Raw genomic sequence first — 22270 nt, 5'->3', positions numbered from 1 at the left:
CATATACATGGCTCTGCTAAATAGCTTTTTTGGAAATAGTTTCACTTTCTGTAAATAGGTGGTGTGAGAACGAAGGCCGGCAAAATTAGTCTGCTCTTTCTCATCAACGATCGAACGATCGATCCGACTTGTTTGGCTTTATCAGTTTACCGTATTCTTCGAATAATCTACCACAATAGTAAACATTTAGGAATTTTTCTCCCAAATACGTGAACGCTAAAAGAGTGATGGAGGAAGTCATTCATCAAACAGAAACAGTCAATCATCTCGATCAGCCGGTATAATTTAATTTTGTTTTCATTCTCTTTCTTTAGTGTAAACATGAGTTGTCTTAATATTAACTTGTCAAATAGCTGATAACGAGCCGGCTTGCTATTAATGCCTTCTTTTCTTTATTATATACTGTGCCAGGTTTTGAAAGATGATCATGGTGTATTGATTTCTGAAAATGAAAAACACAGGTTGGTCTTACTCCTGTCTTAAACTATTCTTGTGGACTTAACTATTCAAGTGTTCTTGACCAATTATTAACAGGCTGTCACATGAAGCTGTTCACAAGGCACACAAAGGACATGAATCAATGCATGCACAGATGCTACTCATTCTGATGATAACTGTACTGGTGGCTCAAGTGGTTTTAGTTGAATGGAGAAAAAGACATTTTAGATCGTATCAAGTAAGATCATGTTTTAAAGGAATTTATTTTGGAAATTTTTGCACATTTTCACAATTTTTTCTATTAGGGTGCAACTTTATTTGCTATGTGGGTGATTCCCTTAGTATTGTGTATCAGGTAATTTTTATTTAAACTAGTTCTTTGACCTGCATTTTCTTATCTTTATATCTTTACAGGAGTTACTGGTGGCGCTTTGTATTTTTCTGGCTCCTCTTTTCAAGTATTTCATCTTTAGTGTTGAGGAAAGCTCTTGAGAAACCTTTGCATGGCTCTACTCCTCGTCTAGTTTACAAATGGTTCTACTTTCTGCACCAAATCAGTTGTGGCTTGGGAATAGTGGGGTACAGCATTATCATGGCCACGTTTATGGGACTCAATTTAATATTTGGCGCTCTTCCGGCAACTTGGATGGATTGCGGAATCTTACTTCTGTTTTACGGGCTATATTATGGAGTTCTTGGTCGCGATCTGGCCGAAATTGCAGCTGAAACTATGGCCAGTAATGCTGGGTTTTATACTCCTGCGGGAGCAATCCCTAACCGCTCATTGGATCCCAATGTCTGTGCTGTTTGTGGAAATCGACTCCTACTTAAAGCTGAAGAAGAGGCTATTATCGAGAAAACTTGCCGCTTGTCTTGCAATCACGAGTAAACTGTTCCTATATCTCGCCTCACTTTCAAGTAAATATCTTAATGGGGTTTTTTTTAAAATTCCCTCAGGTTTCACGAGTTTTGCATTCGTGGTTGGTGCATAGTCGGCAAGAAACAAACTTGCCCTTACTGCCGTGAAAAAGTTGATTTGAAGAAAATGTTTTGCAATCCGTATAAATTGTTGCTGTTATTTCGAAACAAAATTGAAACTATTAACGAATTATCTTTCTTAGGTGGGAACGTCCACACGTTTTGTATGGCCAACTTTTGGACTGGATCCGATGGCTTGTGGCATGGCAGCCCCTTATTCTTTTACTTGTACAAGGCATTTCGTGGACCCTTGGACTTGAATAGATCTTTTTGTTTTGTAGATTAGTTTATATTTTCATCTTCTGATAATATTCAGTCAATGCTGTTGAGAAACGTTATTGGTTAAGGACGCCATTCAACTGCATGCCAGGGAATATTAAGTTGTTTCATATTCACCGCCAATTCCATCAGATAATCATAACATTCACACCTACATGAAAGATTGGATCATTTAAATAAAATCACGAAACGATAAATTTTTATGGGCACATATATTTACATTGCTTTTGTTTGCTCCCACGTAGATCCCCACACATAAATCCCGTGGCGGCGAACTAATATTGCACTTTACCAAAACACTAATTAGTTATTTGATCTTTTGAACCTAGCAAAAGGAAAATACCTGGTATTTGGATATTTGTGCATGGCCACTCGAAGTGAACCTTCCAATTCTGACTCCCAGCAAGTGTTCTCAATTATAGGGACAACAATTTCTTCATTGAACTTATTGTACCGTCCTAATCCTGGATTCCATATGCCCTTCAAATTAATTCAACAGAACATTATGCTGTAATTTTAAGAATGAAAAAGTATCAAACTTTTATCATTTCTTGTTGAGAGATTTTAAATTCTTTATCACAAAGCAAAGTGACCAGAACTGCATTTTTTGAATGAGTATGAATCACAGCACCAGCACTTCTCTCTGAAACCAAACATGAATTCTATGTTTAATGATTTGTATAAGAATTAAGAGTTGCCTTGTATCTTAATTTATACCTGTGTATGCACACATGAATAATGGGGTGCACTGGCTTTTCTTTAGGCCTTTTGATGAAGGAGGTAATTTCAGATCATGTCCATGTATGTCTTGAACAAAAAGATCTTCTGGCTTAATTCTTTCTTTTTGCACACCAGAAGGAGCAATGTAAATTGCATCCCTAGAGAAGAAGTAAACATAACATTTAAACTTGCCAACCTTTACAAATTAATATTTAGAAATACAAACCCTCGTTTGATGCTCATGCCTCCTCCTGTCCCAGTAACCCTGTCCATAAGGAAGGACGAGCCAGTGAATAAAAAAAGAGTTAGATAATTGATGTCGACGTATGAATTGTTTTTCGTTACTTACCATCCCAAATGATATAACAGATTACAAATTTCAGGAATTAATTTACGTGGATGTAACTCATCCCACTCGTGTTCAGCTTCTTCTTTCCAAGCGGGCTTATCTGCCGCATTTGACGTTGAGCAGTTTGCAGGACAAACGTCCATTCTACGGTGTCAAAAACAGATTAATGTGGAAATGTGTTACATTTATTATCGGTTTGGGTCGAAGAGTTACGACAGTCGTCTTTGTTTATCAATCAACACACACCGAGTTCTGTGTAACATCACAAGATGGCCTTGGTGGCCTGGTGGGGTATGCTAATCTAATACCCGAAAATTATGCGAATTAAAATATCTATATTTCGATAATAAGGTTAAATAAGATTTCACACCTAACCATTACAGCGTGTAACAAAAAAGTATTTGAAGAATTGCCTATCACAAATAAAAGGTCGGTCGAGCAATATAAAGTTCTTGAAAGCCGTCTGGGAAAGGTTTTAAACATTTAAACTTAAGTTCATTACAAATTTCATTTGATTTCTTTAATAAAAAGTGATTCCCGATGGTGGCGTCACCAACCTGCTTTTGCACTGAGCTCTACAATAAAAGGCTACTCTAACTCTTTAATCTTAATCTCCATACGAAAGAAGATCTTGTCTTATCATGCTAATGTAATCAAATATGGGAATATAAGATTAAGAAATGAATGAAGCCATTCCGGCATTTATGTCATCCTCAGAATGTCAGAGTCTCAGCCATGCAGAATAATATCACTGCTTGGATCTCGACAATTCGTCGCCCAGTTTACCCTATTTATTTTTTTACTGCTTGTGGCCTCTTGGCAACAATGATTTGCATGAGGGTATCTATTACGATTTCCTAATCAAACGACAAACTACCCAGTTACATGCTGAATGAATAATGAGGGGAGCCATTTTGCGATTGCACCAGAAAAAAAATCCATAGCAAAACTCCTTTTTTAAAATTTTTTTGACTGGAATAATTTTAAAAACCTAAGAACAAAGTAAAAAACGGAATATATTATTTGATTTCTTACGTAATTATTCAGATCAGAAATTGAAAAGTCCTCCCTCTTTAATACTCTCCCCTTTTCTCGAAAATCCAATTGGCTTTTTATTTTGCATAGTAGAAAAAGGATTTTAACTTTTTATTCTGACAAATCCGCGGCCCTTATGTTACGTCAAATTTGCGTCCTTGGCATTGATTGGGTGTTATTCGCAGATATCGCAATTTGAATATGTTATGTAGAAAGGTACCTTCTTGTACCTTGTCCTTGTTATATTTAACTTGTATGATCCAGCGGAGTAAAAATTGCTCAAGCTTGCAGCATGCGCGATTGACTTGTTTATATAGTGGCTAAATGTATTGCCGTATTTGGACAAACCTAACTAAAACAGCCGGAGGCTAAACATTAAAATATAAATTTTGGTTTGAACCCAATGTCCTTTTTTCTTTAAATAAATTTTAAAAGATTTTTGTTTTTTTATAAGACTTTAAGCGTAACTGTACGCAACTCTTCTACTCAGTTCATTTTTCATATCGATCGATTGATAAGGAAAGACCATAAGGCGATTGTCGATTTAAAAGTCCAACAAGTTCCAAGTCCCTCACTTCCCAGTTCAAATTCCAATAGATCAAAATTCAAATATCGATTGTCGTTTTGTAATAGACCAAGTTTGCCAAAGCAAATAATAATTTCCATTAAAACGATGCAAGACGACGAATGTGTAATTTATTCGTGTGTTAATTAAAGCTAAATGAATATTTGAAATGCAGTTAAAATAATTTTTTTTTAACTTGAATTCTATAATGTTTCAACATAATTTTTTAAAAAAAAAGGGACAGGCGATAAATAAAGTGTGTTTATAAAATTCATTTCCTGATCACGTTGTCAGACGGACTTTGGGCGGAATAAGAGAAGACGTTAAATAGACTCCGCTTCTCGTTTCAGGGCGCCATCAGTAGTAGGGGTTCGGCATAGTACACTGCGGCTGGAGACTGCGCAATACGATTCCAGCCTCAAAATAGTGTTGGCTCGTCGTTAGGAGACGGTTGAAGCTGCGTGCTGGCTGGTGAGGTTATTGACCGGGCGCCATTCGCTACCGTTTCATCTTGCCAGACATCACTGTTCGCTCAACAATATCAATTCCACCACGCTGTCAGCATTCAGAAAAATCTCTCAAGTAACACCAACTGTCTTTTGTTTCTCTAAGAATTTATTGTGCAAGTCGGTAAAGAGTGTAGAGCCCGAGTGTGACGGCTCAAACGACTGTATCACGTTCGTATATAGGGTGTGTAATGGCACGCAGGCACAGCAAGAAGAAAACCGCAACGCCGGCGCCGGCGCCTATTGAGAAAAAGATGAGACAGCACAAGCAGCAACACCAGCAGCAGCAGCAGCAGCCAGCAACAGCAGCAGAAAAGAAATCCGAATCTCAGACTACTACATGGTCGCGCATCAAGCACTTTTCTAATGACGTGATTGCACCCTTTTTCCTCGTCTTTTTCACTCCAGCAATCCAGATTTTGGCACATTTGGGAAACCCTGCCGCTCCATTCCAATGGGACAGGTAGCAATCATTTTTCATTTTTCATTTGGCAGCAATATTGTAGCTAGCATATTCGTCACGCGAGTATAAATATTTTTTTGTTTTCTTTTGTTTTATAGATTGCTGGGCAATTCGTTCTCGTGGACGGCCGTCGCCGTTTTTTTCCTCTGGTCTCTGGTAATTCATTTTGTTGTGCCGTCTCTCATTCTGCCTTCGTTTCATGTCATGCTTTCGTCTACTGAAGTGTCGTACGTTGGCTCATTTTGGTTTTATCGCCATTCGATTTGACCTTGGCTAACGTGTCGCTGACCTTGACTGAGCAACGTGTTACTCGTTGACAGAAACCTTCAAATCACGCCATGTACGACACGTGCTTGGCCCAAATGTCAGCATTTCTTTTGTCGCCATTTTATTCGATTCTCATCACAATTACATAATCACTCGTCGTCTTACCTGTCTGCCTATTCCTTCCCATCCCTCTAGTCCATTTCAACCAGACGTCTGTACTTCATTGTAACCAGTTAACCAAATTTATCCATTTTCTTTTAGTTCTTCTTGCTGATTCCCTCTCGTACTTTCGTCGGCCCACCTTCGCCCATGGGCTACAAACCAGAATATGCTGATAACGGAATGTTGTACTACACGGCAACTTTGTTTACGGTAAGCGAAGCATAGCCACATTTATTATATGGCTTCCGTCTTTGGGCGGGACTTGCTCGACACTATTTCTACATTGTTTTGTTTTTTTAAGAAATCTTGAATAAGAAATCTGCTTTTAAAAAAAGAGAATGTTATATCGCGCCATGTTTCTGAAACAATCCAATATATTTTCCTCCCAACAGTATTTGGGACTCCACGTCATTTATCCTGATTTGTCATTGGACATCTACGACAACATGGCCTACATTCTGGGTTCGCTGAATATTTTCGCCTTGACTCTGTGCACCGTGCTTCTCTTTATGGGCAGGAATCGGCCTCAAACTTCTGAAGTTCTGCCAAGGTACACCGACCATATCCAAAAATCTAATTTTCATTTGCATATACTGTATATACATGTTTGGATGTATTAATGGGATACTGATACTGTGTTTGTACAGTTGTTTGTTTGTCGGGCAAACAGTGAGATGTGAATAACGCCCACAAGTGCATATTGACTAAGTCAAAGGATCTCTCTCTTTTTTGAAACCATTACTATTTGGTCTTGGTCAGATAAAGGGGAAAGGCGGGGTTGATGGTATTATCGCTCTGGCATTATTATCGACCTTGCTATCGGTATTCGCGGAATCCCTTTCGTGACAGCATTTTCAGTGGGCGTGATTGGAGTTTCCCGAATGTTGCCGTAGCCTTTTTCTTTTTTCTTTTTGTGCAGTATGCCGTCAGCAATATGTGCGCCAATTAAATTAAAGAAGTCTTTGATCTTGACATATAGAGCCGTCAGACTACGCTCTGACTGCCAAAAGAGTCTAGGCTAATAGAATTTGAAACGAAAAATGTTCGCCATCAGCAATACCTATTGATTTTTTTCTTTTCCCTGCTTCTTCCTATGTAGATCGCCGATGCTGTTTGAATTCTATCGCGGAATGGAGCTGCACCCACGTCTGCTAGGTGTTGATGTCAAGCAATGGACCAACTGTCGTGTCGGCATGATGATTTGGCAAATCTTCATCGTTGCGTTCCTAATTGCCGGGGGACGACAAGGGATAAGCCCGGGCCATGTAACTAACGTTCTCCTCCAGACCATCTACATAGCCAAATTCTTCTGGTGGGAGACTGGTTACTTTAACACTTTGGACATCACACTGGACAGGGCTGGATATTATATTTGTTGGGGATGTCTGGTTTGGGTACCAGCTTTCTACACCTACTCAAGTTACTACCTAGTGGCAAATCGGTCCCATTTCTCTGCCCAAGGTGCCTTCGTCATCGGATTATTAGGTAATTTATTATCTTTTCATCCGACACCGTCTCTCAGCAAACGGTGGCTATCCGTGCGTACAGTCCATCTCTAGAGAGATTAGTTTCAAAAAGATCTTTGAGATATTTGATGTGATCTACGAGCGCGTTTCTCATCTATCTATTACTTTTTTAGCCTACGTAATCGGAGAAAGCAGTTTTTTATTCATGGGAGTCACGTTCCTTAAAGATGAATGCATAACCTAAAAGTTAGAATTCGTTGATTTAGGGGGGGGTCAGTCAAAAGAATTCTATACCTTTTTTTGCCTTTTAGGCAAGAGAATACCTGCAGTCTTGCATCCATGAGTAGATTTTAGTTAATATGTCTCTTCTCTTTCAATTGAGAATTTTCATGTTATTATTTTTATTTGTTGGTTTTTTATTTTTATTTAATTTTAATTTTTTTTTTTAATTTCACAGGACTATTGGGTGTTGTGGTGAATTACTGGGTCGATTATGAAAAACAACTCTTCCGGGAAACAGACGGAAAGTGCCGATTGTGGGGCAAACCAGCCAAATTTTTGCCAACTGTTGATAAAAAAACCAAAAAACCAAGTACCAAATTAATGGTGAGTCAACTCCACTTTTTACAACCTGATCTTAATTTTCCATAATCAAAATAAGGCAACAGCAAACAAATAACAAAAAAATTATTATTACTAGTAGGTCGGTAGAATATTGTTAGAAAATGGAAACTGGGGTTCGGGCCTTATTCGTCTTTGTGGTTATGAAAATATGTTTTCTCTTACACATAATGAACTAAATTTAAGAATATTTGACAAGTTAATTAATAATGGAGACGGAAGATGAAATGATTATTTTATTTTATTAATTAAAATTTTTAAATTAATACTCTCTAATTCATCGTAATCGAGATTTTAGATCCTTCCCAAAAAAATGTATTTATTAGCAGTCTTAAAAATAATGTTCGACTGTGTATTTGTATTTTAAATTTTTAATGATTTCTAAATTTGCAGCTCTCCGGATTTTGGGGTGTGGCGCGACATTTAAACTATACATTTGAGTTAATGGCGGCGTTGATGTGGTGCTTCCCGGGGTATGGTCATGGAATTTGGCCATTTTTATATTTCTTTTTTCTGATTGTGCTGCTAGTGTAAGTATCAAATGTGACAGGTTAAAGAAGCCCTATTTCTTATTTGATGTATCGATTTCTAAATTTCTTCAGGCATCGCTGCTACCGCGACGAGGATAAATGTATGGACAAGTACGGCCCAGCCTGGGTTGAATATTGCAAGCGGGTTCCTTACCGAATGATTCCTTATGTCTTTTAAATTCGAAGCCACATCCTATTTCGCTGTGTCTCAATCAAAAGTGTTCCTTCATTAATAAATCACTGTGAGCAAAAGAATTGGCTAATTCTGGGGGTGATGTCAATTTGATACCGAGTGAGACGACGGGAGTCGATTGTGGTCAGTGAAATTCCGTTCTGTAGCGGCGGCGCATGAGAATGAAAAGAGCCCGAGTTCAACGTCCGATTTTCGATGGGCGCCCATTGCAGTGTGCCAGACCGCATCCGCCCTTTTTGAAGAGCGTTGCAAAGAGTCTTACAAACACAAAAGAATTTGAACAACAAATAAAAAAGAGGAAAAGCCAAGCCACAATAAAAAATGACTAGATTGGGGGCTCGCTACAAAAGAACGGTCCTGGGGTAGCTATATTCTACTGATGATAGTGAGAGACGCTACTAGCTAGAGATTGTCAATTGTTTAGTTTACAGAGGGCCCAAAAGTTTGACTTGGATAAAGGAAAAAGAAATCGGATCAGAATAAATCGAAAATTTTACGCTTGCCCCACAATAAGAGCTTATTCAACCAACCGAGCTTAAATCCTATCCAAAAAGAAAAATCGGATTTCTTTGTCCCGATCAAAACCGGATTTTAATAATCTGGTTTTGGAGGGCGATTAAACCCTTCAGCTATACAGAATGAAGCCAATTATTTTTTGGTTTGGGTTCTTTTTTTTTTGTAATACGTAGAAACAAACAATTATAACCGCAATACAAATCTGAATATATCTGACCCATAATTAGCGCAACAACAATTAAAAATAAAACGTCTTGTTAACCGTTGGCATAATACTAGACTTTTTTTTCATTCAACTTAAAGTTATCTCAATAAAATTAACCAAAGAAAAATGTAATTCGAGTTCATTGATATTTGGAACGGAATCCGACCAAGTCGTTCGTTCGTCCGCAGACTTTTGTCACCTAAAAGGGAGGAGACTTAGCGGCCATCTTTTAAAAAAAAACTATTCTTTGATTTGCTGCGCTCTTCGTTTCATCACAGGTAAGAAAGATAAGCGGGAGAAGAATGGAAAGTGGGGGAAAGAGGAATAAATAAAACTACGGAAGAGGGAGAGGAGAATACTTGTTTCTCTATCCCCCCCAGAGGCGTCAACATTTTCAAGGACACTAGTTGAATGGGCTGGATTTTTGCTTCACGTCGACCAAATAATTCCAAAGTTTGAGATTTTTTACAGAGAAAATTGAATTACTGAAAATATTCAATGAGCGAATTTGATTGATTTCGAATCAATAAAAAAAGTTCATTGAAGCGTCCAAGTACATATAAACAATTGACCCTGTTACCGAATTGAGCATTTTGAAGGCTACACACGCTTCAGGTGTGTCCATATGTACACACACACACACACACACACACAGTTGGTCGCCAGGTGGTGTTTTAAATTTTCCAAGTCAGTCAGCCTTCTGCTTCTCAGGCCAGCGGTAGTCGGTAGCGTGAACACTGCAAATGAATTTACAAGTCTTGTGCTTTTCGTTTGAAAGTGGTCTGGGTCTCGTCAGATCGGATGATGGTGGCCCTTTGTGATTCGGCGCAACGGTATTGATTTTCTGGGCGGTGTGTGTCACGGAGCCGCCATAGTAGACGGAAGAGAGAGCGTCGCCAAAAGTAGAGTCTCTCAGTAGTTTGTTGTCGGTTATCACGTTCGCATCCGTCTCCACATCCTCTTATTGCGCGCTGTGATATGTCTAGATGGAACCGTTTTGAAACATTTGTGTGTCACTGAGCTTCTGCCCATCACTGCCATCAAAATGCCACGCGTTTCTGTTCGTCGGCTATTTGTCTACGCGATCTATACTGTGGTGGTGACTTCATTAGTCATGTTGGCATTGCATGTTCAACAACAAAATCCCTTATGGCTGAGGGTTCTAGAGCAGTCGTCGGCTCAAGGTGGTGGTTACTATCAACAAAACAGCAAAGAACTCGACGACGACTCTGCCAATTTTGTCGTCATCAACAATGACGAGTCCAAGATACCAAGTGCTGATAATAATGTTAGAATCAATAACACGACGATTAGCAGCAATATCTTGCGCCGCCACGGACTGCCATGGTACATCAAGAACGATGGCTACAGACCATCACAAGGCGATCTAGTCGACAACATCTGGCCCGTTGGTCGATTAAAGGGCGATCGGATAGAAGAACAGCTGATGATTCCCAGCCGAGATATTGACCAGCACGCCACTCCGGCAGGTGACGGCACATTTTTTCCTGTTAAGCCGAAGCTGAAGAAAATCTTCTTGCCCAACGGACTGGGTTCCTGGCAGACAAAGAGCGGCCAAAAGGTTTTCACCGAACAGAAATGCCCCGTAGACCGGTGCTCGCTGACGAGCAACAGGGACGAGGCGGCCAATGCAGACGCTATCATGTTTAAAGGTTGGCTTTTTATTTTATCTTGCCTTCGGTTTTCCCCTCCATTTACGTTGTACGTCCTAAACCGCAGGGGGAATGTCAAATAGATTAGAACAAAGAAGTAAACATCGACGAAGGTTAGATTGCTGCTACGTTCTATTTGGGTTTGTTGTGTAAAAGAAATTGTTTTTAATAACGTGTGTGTTAGTACATGCGAGACAAGCGTCCTTGCGTCGTGTACGATTTCATTAATGCCAGCTCACGACACCTGCGGGAAGTTAGGGGGGTCTGGGCCGTCTGGATGGGTGGTGTTGCCAATGCCGACACTCGTTTTTCCGTCGACGGAAGGGAAGAACACTTAAGAGCAGTCGTCAAAACGGAATTCTTTTCAAGTCCATCTAGCGGCCGTATTTCAGTCTACTAACGTCTAGTCTAGATCTAGAAACGAGCAAATTCAAAATCTTGAAGCAATAGCAACTGATAATAACAAATCAAAATCATTCTTGTGCAGATTTCTTCTCTACGCCCAGCCATCCGAGACCACCACACCAAATCTGGATCATGTACATGTTGGAATGCCCGTTACACACTCAGTACATCCGAGAAAAGGACGTGTTCAACTGGACGGCCACTTACAAGTCGGATAGTGAGTTGGTCACACCCTACGAAAAATGGGTTTACTTCGACGACAAGGTCAGGAGGAAACCAGTCACAACCAACTTTGCAGCCAACAAGACCAAAAAGGTGGCGTGGTTCGTCTCCAACTGTGGAGCCAAAAACAATCGTCTCGAATATGCCCACGCTCTACAAAAGCACATCGATGTCGACATCTACGGCAGTTGTGGAACCAAGAATTGTCCAAGACATAGCGGCGACCATTGTCTGGATATCTTGTCGACCGAATACAAATTCTATTTGGCCTTCGAGAACTCGAATTGCAGAGACTACATCACCGAGAAATTTTATGTCAATGGACTTGGGTACGTTTTGATTCATTCCGAAACTGTTGTTTTCCTGGTCTTTTTTTAATTGCTTTTTTTTTTCCACCGCAGGTCCAAAGTCCTTCCCATAGTGATGGGAGCTCCCAGAGCCGATTATGAGAAGCATGCTCCTGAACATTCCTTTATCCACGTCGATGACTTTGCGACTCCCAAAGAACTGGCTGATTATCTTCACTTACTCAACTCGAACGACACGCTTTACAACGAGTACTTCGAGTGGAAAGAAACCGGCCAATTCATCAACACATATTTCTTCTGTCGTTTGTGTTCCATGCTGCACGAAGCTCCCTACTCACCTCCGCGATACTACGACGATTTTAATGAGTGGTGGAGAGGTGGCACCAATTGCATCAAGGGATCCTGGCGAGATTTAGAAAACCACCAACGTAACAAGAAGAACAAAAAGAAAGTGGGTGGAGACGGCGCAGTCCGCAAGTCGAATTGAAACATTCCAATTTACAGATTTGATGGCTAATGCTGATGCCAATTCCAAGAGGTCAAATAGGTTCACCTAAGATGTTTTTTAAAGCTGTAATTTAATTGGAAAAAATTACGAAACACACACACGCACACACCCATCCACAACCGTGAAAAGACTTTAGACTTGAATTGAAATGACGGCGTTCCAGTCTGAACTGGAATGCATTTTGAAAAGATAAGGTTTGTGCTATTCCAATCTATTTTTATTTAATGGATGGGATGCTTGTGATTTACCCCCACACCATTTTTCTTTGGGTGCTAGTCACTGATACAGTGAACGTGTGTATGCTATTTATATTTACAGCACACTGCGATTCTATTCTGTGTAATGTCACTATATTTCAGACCAACGGGCGCACATAACCCAGTCGCAATTGATTGCACATTGTTGTTAAAAGGCCACTATAATTGTTGTGTTATTTGGTTCGCATTCGGGGAAGGCATTTTTTTTTTCTCGTCTTCTATGAACGTCATTTTGCTGTTCACAATTGTGTTTCCGGGTTGTGCACTTTATTTTGACTCCCCATTTTTTTTTATAGTTCCCAATGAAATTTACTGTTACACCAAACTTCTAACTGAAAATACACAAAAAATGGATATTCAAAAAAATACCTTTTCAACGCATGTTTTTCTTCCCCCCTTCTTGGCTCAATCGATTTAACAATAACGTCAATGTGATGCGTGCCTGATGGCGAATGCAATAACATTCGATCTACCACGAAGCGAAGAAATCGTGACTTGTATTTGTATGGGCGACTTTTGAGAACCTTCGATTTTTAATCTTGAAGAAACCCCTCTTCAGGGCAGCGTTTTTTTCATACAAATTATAGTCATTTTTAAGAATTGAAAGCTCTACCTTCTCATAGTTTGCTGGGATTTTATTTATTGAGTTATTATTATTTTTTTATGTTAAGTTGACAAGTTGTGTGTTTTGTTATTGAAAAGTTGGTTTATATTGTACTGCGTGCTAGCATTCTTGGAAAAAAAAATTGTTAGTTCGATATACAGTACGGTAGTACTCGATTTTGACTTACTGTGAAATAGACTATCCGATTTGATGTTATATCAAGTCAGTCAGTTGGATATATATCAGGTGTATGTTATAACCTAGTAAATTACTTTTGTTAGAACTTCACACGCACACATTCGTTACAAACTGCTGCCGGTGTGTCATGAAGATATATGAATCGATTACTCAAAGCTGTACCTCGATATGACACGTATTGGAAATTTAAGGTCTATCTTAACTTCTTACTTGGGTGAATCAGCTGAAGTGTAAAATAATGCGCCATTACTCTTCATCGCAATTATAGGTAAGCCTTCGGCTCAAGCCGATCAACGCCATTTGTCTGTATTTGTCTAAAAACTTGCGGGTAATTAATCGCTTGTGAATTATTAGCTTGTTTCTTTTGGCAAACATAAAGTGTTTACAGTTGGTTAATTTATTAGCAGGTGCTCACAAAACATTAAGTAATAGCTAATACGCAAAAGAATTGCATCTCTAAAGTGGAAGAAGGAGAAAAAGAAAACAATAAAGAAATAAGTAGTGCGTAAAATTATCTACGATAAGGCTTTATTTGAATTCCCCCTGCATTCTCAATCCCATTTGAATTATAAACAGCATAAGCCAGTAAATTAAAAAAAGGAGAAAGTTGTTCGGTTTCTTTTGGGGGCGATATGTAAAAGCAAACTATGTAAATGTCTCTACCGATATTATCAATTGTTTCGCTGCAGGACCACTCCTCTTTCAGGATATCGACGTTTCCGTTTGTTCAACAGCATGATACAAGTCAACAACACGATGATAATGAGAGAAGCTATCAGCAAACTCAACAATGACCAAACGGCTGAAAAACACTCATTGCTTTTCTGATTTGAAGTTGCCGTGGTATATCGAATATGCGGTATGACGTTCATCCAAAAATTGTGCTCCTAACAAAATTGATTAGAAATAATTTAATTTCAATCAGATTTTAACTTATCATTACATTTTTTAAGGTTTAAATTCAAAGTGAAAATATGTTAAAAAAAATTAATGAGTTTCTTAATAAAACGCTATTGCGGTAATCTCACCGCTTTTCGAAAATCCAGGCCAATAATAGTTGCAGGCAGGTCCAAGTTTAAGTACAAGACACCATCTAAGCCGTTGTGTAAAGAGACATGAGGCCAATTGGGAATGATATCAGGATATGGCCATTCTGTCAGGGGATTACTGTATGAACAACAACACAATGAGATGTTTTCATTACTTCGCTAATTGGTATGAAACCCACAAAAAATCATTGATACTTATCCCCCCACCCCTTCTTTAAAATTTTTACTCAACCGTGAACCGTGAAGAACGGATGATCCGAAATTGAAAAGGGAACAAAATTAGAATACCCATATTAGATTTTTTGGGGGTAAACAACCTTTTTGCGAGAATGATTGGACATAACATAACTTAATGAAAATAAATATTACCCAGTTTTGGCAAAGCTGGCCCATAACCGAGTCATTATTCTAGACATTTGCATATCTCTTTCCGAATAATCAGCTGTCAGTCCTGCCATCCGGAACAAATAAAGAAGCTCGTCTGCATGTGTTACTCCTGTACAAAAATCAACATTCTCGTCAGTTAGGAAGAGTTATACGTAATATTATAGTTGTTTTCATTCTAAAATTAATTGAAAACGATTTTGGTGTATACCCTTAATTTGTCTGTTTTGCCAAAATATTTTACCTCTGCTTATAAGCGGATGGTCAAATCCAGACATTCTAACGAGATCAGCAAACGCTGCTGAATAGGAGGGTGTTTTCTCTCCCTTATAACTGAAAAGATATGCATAACTTGGTATGGCCGAAGAGTTTGCATGTAGCAGCTGTGCTGAATAGACGCACGACGTGAATGAAGAGTCTTCTATCAACTATTGTTTTGCTTTAGTATGTTATGAAACATTCAAGTATATTAAATGCAATAACTCAACCTGCGAAAACCTCGGGACGAAATGCCTTGAATCCCCGTAGTCCATGTTGCCAAAATATTGCTCTTGAATTATTTTTACCGTTGAATCCAATTCAGTAACATTTTTAATCAACGAAGCAATCACTCCGGGGACAAGTTCGTTTTTTAAAAATGTTTTGCTTGTCATTTTTGCCATGTTTTCGTAATGAATCCCTAGTCATGAAAGAATGAAAAGTTTATGCGATTATTTCATTCTGAAAAATCTCACAATGTCATTATCTGATAACAAACTTATTATCCAGAAAATAATTACATAAATAGAATAATAAGCCTTCATCCGGATTCAAACCAGACATCATAGGTAAAGGATTATATCTTCGGTTTTTAATAATATCTTGTGGGGGTTCCGGTAAAAACGGGTGGTCTCGTGACTGTGCGTCCAATACAGGAGCGCATCGTACTGGAAAAAGGCTGTATTGCTAAAATAATTCAACTTACTTTTAATTAATCGCAATTCTTTCAAAGCTAGATCTGAGTTTTTATTTACCAATAATTCGGTTTGTTTTCGAATCAAATGATCCACACTCTGATTCTTAAGGCAATGAACGATGGAATCTGGACGACCAGAACATTGCAGACCTATTCAAAATCTGTTAAACATAATCGTTGTATTCATGCAAGTTTGGTGTTTACCGTCAGCTACTTTCAGCGCATATTCTAAAGGAGACTTCTCTATTGACCAATCGCAAAGGGCACTGGCTGATTGAAGAATAAATTTATGGAACAATCCTGTAAAAATAAAATCAAAAATAGTAATTCTATTTGTTAAAAAGCGTTAATCTTTATGTTAGCAGGCCTTCAAATTAATATGCGCTTATGATTAAAAAAACAGGATTTACGGGGTTGACATTGTTCATTTGCTACCATTGTAATGGCAAAAGTGCGGATGTTGGCGCGCGAATGACAATTTTTCGTTGAACCCCAAACCAAAGCACTACAACCAGTATCTGAAACTAACCTGCTGCTAGGGGACTCAGTGCCAATAGATGGGTGATTGCGCCACCAGCAGACTCTCCGAAAATGGTAACTTGCTGTGGATCACCACCGAAATCGGATATATGATTTTTCACCCATTTTAAGGACTGGATAATGAAGAGGGATAGTTTTCCCAAAATTAAAATTTGTGATGGGTATACGGTATAGATTTTAAAAATAATATTAGGCTACCTCGATTTGATCCAACATTCCGTAGTTTCCGGGTAGGTTCCTGTCGCCAGTGCTCAAAAATCCTATAACCAAAGGAGTCAGTTTGTTAATTGTTATGCAGCACGTGCACGACTTGTCATATAATGGTGACGACGTGGGAAACTTAAAGGTCCTCGATCACGCCAAGAAGAAGTTGAGAGGCAGCGATAATAATTCCAAATGACATACGAAAATTTTAATGTAAATTACCCAACACTCCGAGACGATAGTTGACTGTCACCAAGACAAGATCCTCTCGCATTAAGAAAGCGGGTCCAAATTGGTGAGAACCGCCTCTTACGTAACCACCACCGTGAAACCAGACCATTACGGGAAGTAAAGGTTTTTGCTGACGGTCTTGTCGACTAGTTTCGTCGGACTGAATTATTTCTACGCGACCTAGCAGAAAATTTCAAATAGCCTTTATCATTGTGCTTACATTTCTTTCTTGCCTACTTCAACACAATGAACTATTATTAATGTTTATTACTTCACCACTTAATTTAATTAGAATATGCTAACCAGGAGGTGCCGGTGTGACGGCAGGTCCCTCTTGGTGTATTTTTTGTGTGTGTAAGGTAGAAAAATGGACACCTCCCTGCCTATTCCTCCCTCCAAAAATAAACCCCTTTCCACCCACCCCCCGTCAAAAAGAAACCGACCCCCCAAGTCCCACCCACCTCCCGCAAAAAATCGACCCCCTTCCCTCAATCCAAACCGAAAAAAAACGATAAAAGCGGTTTGATCGACAGCGCTCACGATCCGCTGAACGGATCGGGATATTTTTTGTGTCACAATATCCGTCTCAACAAATCACACCCACCATCACAGACAGGATCCAAGGGAAAAAATGCATGAAACCCGCAATTTCTCCATAAAACCGATGGAAACCCAGTCCTAATAACACCCCCAGCTAATTACTCTGCTAGAGTGAACGCAGGATTCGATTAAAAATGTATTCATATTCATCATTATTTTGGAACTTACCTGCAACTGAAATGTACGGAGTAAAAATATTCAGAAAGAGACAATCTTCGTTGCCTATAACTTGGCCCGTGACTCGATCAAACTGAGGACATTGTTGTCCAAAATTGGTCCCATCCAGATCTGTTGGCCACAAACCATATGGTACGGGATCCTGTCACGGAACATTACTTTAGTGTTACACTCTACAGCCAATTATAAATACTAATTAAGGTTCTAGTTAATATTAAAACGACCTTCCAACGAAGTTCTCCGATCGGAGGTTTTGCATAGGGAATCCCACGAAAGGAACGAAAAAATCTAGCACGTCCGCCGTTCCCAATTGGAAATCCATCTTCAGGTCCGATTGTCTCTTCAGTACCAGTTACTCTACCCAAGTTGGTAGTGACTTTTACAGCAGGTCTATTCATTACCGAAAGACATGGCAAAGCTAGAATCAGGATCAAAAGAAACTTAAGAAAATCAAGATTTATGACTTCCCAGCCTTTCATGGCTTTTACTGTGTTCAGAGCTGCACTACAGCTGTTATGAGACTGACTGAATTTTATCAGTTGTAGAGTAGTGATAGATAGAAAAGTTCCAAAGACCATGTGTGCATTACCCACCATGCCCCAATAACAAATGTGCGGGTTCAGTCTCGTGTATAATGTTACTCGTTATAATTTATTCGTCAGTTTTCTCGCATGAAGGAAACAACTAACTAAAAACAATTGCGAAACCAAACCTAAATTAGACTCAGAATATACGCAGACAGAACAAGCTTTTTTATAATTCAATTTTTATTTCGACTCTACAAAAAAAAAAAACATAAAATGTTGTGTTTCTAGAAAATAAGAAATAGTACTTATTAATATATATATATTTACGACGGAAAACCAGCGAAAACACTATCGTTGCATGTTTCGATCAATTATGCAAAATATTTACGTTACTTTCAAATAGTAAACTGTATTCATTTGCGTTATATAGCCTACTCAGTAAATGTGAAAATAGGGTTGCGTTATTTAAACTTCATTTTGCTGGTTTCAATTTCTATTAACTAACTTACAATCAACTAAGTTACGGTACGGGTACGTAAGTAATAAACTCTATGACTCTAATTCAGCTTTTTACTTCCAGGACGCCCTTATATTGTGATTCTGGAAATATTAAGATCAATAATCACTGCACACGAAAAATCCACCTTTTCCATAAGCTTACACTATTGACCTACTTTTGCTACTGAAGGATATATGCCTAGTTTATAAAAATCAATACAATATAACTATCACACTTGTGATGGGCACGCACTTGCTTAACTATTAATATAGAATTAAAAAATTGAGTTTAAAGAACTAATAAATCCGTTTATTTTTAGATGCAAGTTATTATAAACCTTCAAGCTTAGGTTTTCACCATGTGACATTATATTTGGCTGAAGATGGGAGAAATTTCCAAAAAAGTTGAGTGTAAATAGATCAGTCAAAATTGGTCCTCGTGCAAATTTAGTGGAAGGCAAAAATGTTATTGGACGGAACACATGAAATTCAAATCTCATCGACTTCAACACCGTAACCGTTATTACATGTCAACGAATGAGAAGTAGAGTAAGGCAACCAAATGTTTACATTGGTTTACGCAAAATGAAGTAAAAATGTCAAAAGTAAACACTGTGAATAATAATACATATTGGAATAATAAAAAATAAAATAAGATAAATCACCCCCAAAATGGTGACACATGATTCTTGGGGTCGTAATAAAGCAATAAGTTGTGAAATGTTACGATTTCAGATCGATATTAGTAAGATTAGTTAAACAGTTATAGTGACAAGGTTGTAAAGTAAGTCGTTTTCAATCATTGGTGAGAACATCCTTTTCGAGATTTGTTACGAGATTGTTCTACGTTATTAGACGGTTCAGCAGCAGGTGATTCTGATCGAGATACACTGGAAGTTCGACGATGACCAGAAACTATTGGTTGAACGGGTGCTGGGAAATCTATGGAAGAGAAGAAAAATATTCCGATTTTCTTTTGTTTATGACTGAACAACTATGTAATGTTTCAAACCTAGATCGGTTATCGGAATTTGTGTCCTTTGTCCGGATTCAGAGCGAATTTCCGGATTACAATACCTCCGGCTCCAAGTTGGATCAATGCACGCTGCAATATTTTGAGTTTCGGGAACACAAAAAGGGTTTTGTTGCCGATTGTGGTTTTCCACCCCGGAAGTTATTTGTTGACCGTGTTGATTTTGCTGAGACAGTTGTGCTAGTTGGGCTTGTTGCGCTTTAAGACGGGCTTTTTCTTTGGCTTTGCGGAGGCGAGTCTTTTCCTTTTCTTGCAGAATACGAGCCAGCTCTAAATCTTTTGCTTCGATAGCCAGTTTTCTGCTCAAATCAGTCACGTCTCTCCGGAATTTAGATTCTTCTTCTTCTTCTTGTTGCAATTTTCTAGCCATTTCCTAACGAAAATATTATATTTAATACTGTATTTATTTTTGCGTATTAAAGTAAAATTACTGCATCGCAACGTTCTTGCCACTCGCGAGCTTCTTCCTCCGACATCGGTTGATTCATATCTAGCATTCTGGTAAAATCAGTTACAAAAATTAAATTTGATAGACGATAAAAACTTCAATATAAAACTAACTTTATTGAAGAACAAAGAGGTTCCACCGAGTAGGAACGCGACTCTTTATCTGAAATGTGCGATTTCCCAACAGGCTTTGAAATTGCAGCGATCTATCAGTAACATAATAAACATAAATAAGAAAATTAATGATGACATTGAAAAAAATATATAAACCTGTAGCTTCTGAGCAAGCTTTTCATCTTGAATAACTCTTCTGCGCCTTTGAAGTTCTTCTTCTCTTTCTAACTCTTCTGCTAATCGTTTTGCAGCTTCTTCATCTTCTCTTTCTCTATATGTAAAATTAAGTTATTTTTCATGTCATTGGTATAGTAGAGAAAAAAGTAATAAATTACTGTTGCAGTCGTAGCTCTTGTTGAAACTGTTGCAAAGCAAGTGCTTGTTTTAATTCATCCTCTTGTTCTGTACGTGCTTGAGAGACATCTCCTCTGACTATACGATTTCTCTCTCGATTGTGTCCATAATGAGCTGCAACTAAAAATACGCAAAACTGCTGTTAGCTGTTCTCAATAAACACACCTTCTTCCTAGTAAACTTACTTTCTTGATCTTGAAGCTGATGTGCTAAAGCACCATCTTCAATAACAAGCCATTCTCTACAAACTGAAACATCCAAGATAAAACCAATAAATTTAGAAGTGGAACACATGATTAACAAAAGCCCCAGTCACCTTCATGAAAAACTCCCGTTTTGGGACAAGTGGAAGTTCTTTGAGATGACACTGAGCTCATAACTTCTTTTCAAATTACAGAGGGTGAAAACTCAAAATCATTTTAAGTTATAAAAATTTACTTGCCTTCCTGGACTAGTCGTTTGTTTTGGACACCAGACAAAGGCTTTGGTTCATCCATCCTGGGAATGAATGAACATCAACAAGGTTTGGATAGAAAGCACAGCAAACAAGTGTCACGAAAACTAAGATAGAAATGTGAAAATAAAAAGAAATAAAGAAATGAATGACATTTTTGTAAAGCTAGTGTTCAAGGAATTGTAAATTAATCATTGTTTATTTTAAACACTGACGAAGTAATAGTAAAAATGAAATAAAATGAATTTTTTACTAGAGACCTAAGTAGCAAATATAGGCTCAAGGCGAAGGCCCACTGAATGGTTAACTAGGTTAAGGCCAGTAAACTGTAAAGTAAACTCCAATCTTCCCTATGAAGGCGAGAGGATTTCAAAGCCAATCAGAATGCTTTCTGATCACGTGCTGTTTAGGACCAATCAGGAGAGGGAGGATCTAAGACGCCATCTAGCGCTTGATTTGAAAAACTTTTCGTTTCCCCATAAGCGCCATGTTAAAACGAGCAAAGAAATTTTCGACGGCTCAGCAATTTTTCAATCGATTTTAATTTTTTTAAATACTAAATTACTTTAAAATTTAACAAAAATTGGAACTTAAGTTAATCTTGCAATTCTCGTTAACCCTGTATTTTTAAAATAGAAAATTTTTAATAAAAAGACACCATTTAGCAGAAAGTTAATTTTAAAACACATTTTTTAATATGATCCCTTTATTTTATCTTGGACGGGTTTTACACAGAGTAAGAAAACATTAGTATAAATAAAGCTCATTTAAAAAATCGCTTTTAACAATTTGTTTTGGGTAGACCCCTCTTTTTGACTTAAAATGACTGTACTACATCCCGGTAAAACTTTTTTTGGGCGCGGAGGAGAGAACAAAAAAAAAAATGGCTGCCAGGCAGAGAGGGAAAAGGGAAAAATGATCGTCTCAGGAAATTAGTCATATCTCAACCAATAAATTCCGGGAAAGGAAATTCCTTTTGGATTTTGGTGGTTAAGATAGCAATAAACCTTTTTATAAAATTAGTTTTTGCTCTAGCTCCCCTGCTTTTCAGAAAAGCGATGTAAAAGTCCCCCCACTGTCTGACATAATTTTAAAAACCCAAACTTTAACGCTTAATATCTCGTAAACGGGTGGGAATTTCGTCCTTCTGCAAACGCAGGTAAATCCGGCGTGCAGAGACAAACATTACAATATTTTTTATATACAGTCCCCTCCATAAGTATGGGATCACCCCG

The 22270-nt window shown here is 38.3% G+C and overlaps 6 protein-coding genes and 1 long non-coding RNA gene across 14 annotated transcripts; 3 read left to right on the top strand and 4 right to left on the bottom strand.

The window, feature by feature from the left end:
• Nucleotides 1–44: 44 nt before the first annotated feature.
• LOC124202934 (RING finger protein 121-like) lies at nt 45–1892 on the top strand. Its single transcript, XM_046599460.1, has 7 exons — nt 45–278; nt 412–461; nt 535–676; nt 744–793; nt 853–1323; nt 1396–1497; nt 1560–1892. Exons 1-7 carry the CDS (start codon nt 228–230, stop codon nt 1678–1680), a joined length of 987 nt encoding a protein of 328 aa, XP_046455416.1. The 5' UTR covers nt 45–227; the 3' UTR covers nt 1681–1892.
• LOC124202936 (probable methylthioribulose-1-phosphate dehydratase) lies at nt 1690–3013 on the bottom strand. Its single transcript, XM_046599461.1, has 7 exons — nt 2765–3013; nt 2642–2680; nt 2413–2573; nt 2235–2338; nt 2039–2175; nt 1916–1981; nt 1690–1846 (listed from the first exon to the last, which is right to left on the bottom strand). Exons 1-7 carry the CDS (start codon nt 2905–2907, stop codon nt 1759–1761), a joined length of 738 nt encoding a protein of 245 aa, XP_046455417.1. The 5' UTR covers nt 2908–3013; the 3' UTR covers nt 1690–1758.
• Nucleotides 3014–4658: 1645 nt separating this feature from the next.
• On the top strand, nt 4659–8634 carry LOC124202931 (7-dehydrocholesterol reductase-like). Of its 3 annotated transcripts, none has more exons than XM_046599451.1 (9): nt 4659–4946; nt 5054–5333; nt 5432–5489; nt 5862–5972; nt 6155–6312; nt 6862–7247; nt 7686–7834; nt 8243–8379; nt 8452–8634. In XM_046599451.1, exons 2-9 carry the CDS (start codon nt 5062–5064, stop codon nt 8555–8557), a joined length of 1377 nt encoding a protein of 458 aa, XP_046455407.1. In that variant the 5' UTR covers nt 4659–4946; nt 5054–5061; the 3' UTR covers nt 8558–8634. The 3 variants fall into 3 exon arrangements, with proteins under 3 accessions (XP_046455407.1, XP_046455409.1, XP_046455408.1); XM_046599453.1 differs by having other exon boundaries at nt 4662–4946; nt 5073–5333; XM_046599452.1 differs by having other exon boundaries at nt 4662–5333.
• On the bottom strand, nt 8452–9996 carry LOC124202937. The gene is made up of 2 exons (XR_006878371.1): nt 9874–9996; nt 8452–8829 (listed from the first exon to the last, which is right to left on the bottom strand). It is a non-coding gene; the product is annotated as an uncharacterized LOC124202937 (long non-coding RNA).
• Nucleotides 9975–13043, top strand: LOC124202930 (glycoprotein 3-alpha-L-fucosyltransferase A-like). Its single transcript, XM_046599450.1, has 3 exons — nt 9975–10966; nt 11454–11922; nt 11995–13043. The coding sequence occupies exons 1-3, from the start codon at nt 10339–10341 to the stop codon at nt 12386–12388; spliced, it is 1491 nt and encodes a 496-aa protein (XP_046455406.1). The 5' UTR covers nt 9975–10338; the 3' UTR covers nt 12389–13043.
• Nucleotides 13044–13844: 801 nt separating this feature from the next.
• LOC124202929 (esterase E4-like) lies at nt 13845–18141 on the bottom strand. The gene is made up of 13 exons (XM_046599449.1): nt 17833–18141; nt 17600–17750; nt 16823–17011; nt 16595–16656; nt 16386–16509; nt 16061–16156; nt 15915–16006; nt 15681–15846; nt 15390–15580; nt 15146–15329; nt 14887–15013; nt 14497–14635; nt 13845–14355 (listed from the first exon to the last, which is right to left on the bottom strand). The coding sequence occupies exons 1-13, from the start codon at nt 18085–18087 to the stop codon at nt 14140–14142; spliced, it is 1992 nt and encodes a 663-aa protein (XP_046455405.1). The 5' UTR covers nt 18088–18141; the 3' UTR covers nt 13845–14139.
• A 780-nt stretch (nt 18142–18921) lies between these two features.
• Nucleotides 18922–21389, bottom strand: LOC124202932 (coiled-coil domain-containing protein 50-like). Of its 6 annotated transcripts, none has more exons than XM_046599454.1 (10): nt 21296–21386; nt 21024–21142; nt 20898–20963; nt 20767–20829; nt 20563–20701; nt 20384–20498; nt 20228–20319; nt 20098–20164; nt 19646–20039; nt 18922–19575 (listed from the first exon to the last, which is right to left on the bottom strand). In XM_046599454.1, exons 2-10 carry the CDS (start codon nt 21076–21078, stop codon nt 19433–19435), a joined length of 1134 nt encoding a protein of 377 aa, XP_046455410.1. In that variant the 5' UTR covers nt 21079–21142; nt 21296–21386; the 3' UTR covers nt 18922–19432. The 6 variants fall into 6 exon arrangements, with proteins under 6 accessions (XP_046455410.1, XP_046455411.1, XP_046455412.1 ...); XM_046599455.1 differs by having other exon boundaries at nt 20898–20960; XM_046599456.1 differs by having other exon boundaries at nt 20898–20960; nt 21289–21327.
• Between the last annotated feature and the right edge of the window lie 881 nt (nt 21390–22270).

Source organism: Daphnia pulex, chromosome 9, assembly GCF_021134715.1.
Source record: "Daphnia pulex isolate KAP4 chromosome 9, ASM2113471v1".
Classification (NCBI taxonomy): Eukaryota; Metazoa; Arthropoda; class Branchiopoda; order Diplostraca; family Daphniidae; genus Daphnia; species Daphnia pulex.
The sequence above is the reverse complement of the archived record's forward strand: the minus strand, read 5'-3'. Positions and strand labels throughout refer to the sequence as shown.

Coding starts and splice junctions, on each gene's coding strand:
- LOC124202931 (XM_046599451.1), top strand. CDS start 5,062: ATGGCACGCAGGCACAGCAAGAAGAAAACCGCAACGCCGGCGCCGGCG. Junction 5,973..6,154: donor ACACGGCAACTTTGTTTACG/GTAAGCGAAGCA, acceptor TCCTCCCAACAG/TATTTGGGACTCCACGTCAT. Junction 7,835..8,242: donor AACCAAGTACCAAATTAATG/GTGAGTCAACTC, acceptor CTAAATTTGCAG/CTCTCCGGATTTTGGGGTGT.
- LOC124202932 (XM_046599454.1), bottom strand. CDS start 21,078: ATGGATGAACCAAAGCCTTTGTCTGGTGTCCAAAACAAACGACTAGTC. Junction 20,964..21,023: donor CAAACGACTAGTCCAGGAAG/GCAAGTAAATTT, acceptor TAATTTGAAAAG/AAGTTATGAGCTCAGTGTCA. Junction 20,830..20,897: donor AACGGGAGTTTTTCATGAAG/GTGACTGGGGCT, acceptor TGGATGTTTCAG/TTTGTAGAGAATGGCTTGTT.
- LOC124202936 (XM_046599461.1), bottom strand. CDS start 2,907: ATGGACGTTTGTCCTGCAAACTGCTCAACGTCAAATGCGGCAGATAAG. Junction 2,176..2,234: donor CTCAACAAGAAATGATAAAA/GTTTGATACTTT, acceptor ATTAATTTGAAG/GGCATATGGAATCCAGGATT. Junction 1,982..2,038: donor CACAAATATCCAAATACCAG/GTATTTTCCTTT, acceptor GTTTTGGTAAAG/TGCAATATTAGTTCGCCGCC.
- LOC124202929 (XM_046599449.1), bottom strand. CDS start 18,087: ATGAAAGGCTGGGAAGTCATAAATCTTGATTTTCTTAAGTTTCTTTTG. Junction 17,751..17,832: donor TCGGAGAACTTCGTTGGAAG/GTCGTTTTAATA, acceptor GTTCCGTGACAG/GATCCCGTACCATATGGTTT. Junction 16,657..16,822: donor CTATCGTCTCGGAGTGTTGG/GTAATTTACATT, acceptor CTTTGGTTATAG/GATTTTTGAGCACTGGCGAC.
- LOC124202934 (XM_046599460.1), top strand. CDS start 228: ATGGAGGAAGTCATTCATCAAACAGAAACAGTCAATCATCTCGATCAG. Junction 1,324..1,395: donor CGCTTGTCTTGCAATCACGA/GTAAACTGTTCC, acceptor AAATTCCCTCAG/GTTTCACGAGTTTTGCATTC. Junction 1,498..1,559: donor AAGAAAATGTTTTGCAATCC/GTATAAATTGTT, acceptor TATCTTTCTTAG/GTGGGAACGTCCACACGTTT.
- LOC124202930 (XM_046599450.1), top strand. CDS start 10,339: ATGCCACGCGTTTCTGTTCGTCGGCTATTTGTCTACGCGATCTATACT. Junction 10,967..11,453: donor AGACGCTATCATGTTTAAAG/GTTGGCTTTTTA, acceptor ATTCTTGTGCAG/ATTTCTTCTCTACGCCCAGC. Junction 11,923..11,994: donor TTTTATGTCAATGGACTTGG/GTACGTTTTGAT, acceptor TTTCCACCGCAG/GTCCAAAGTCCTTCCCATAG.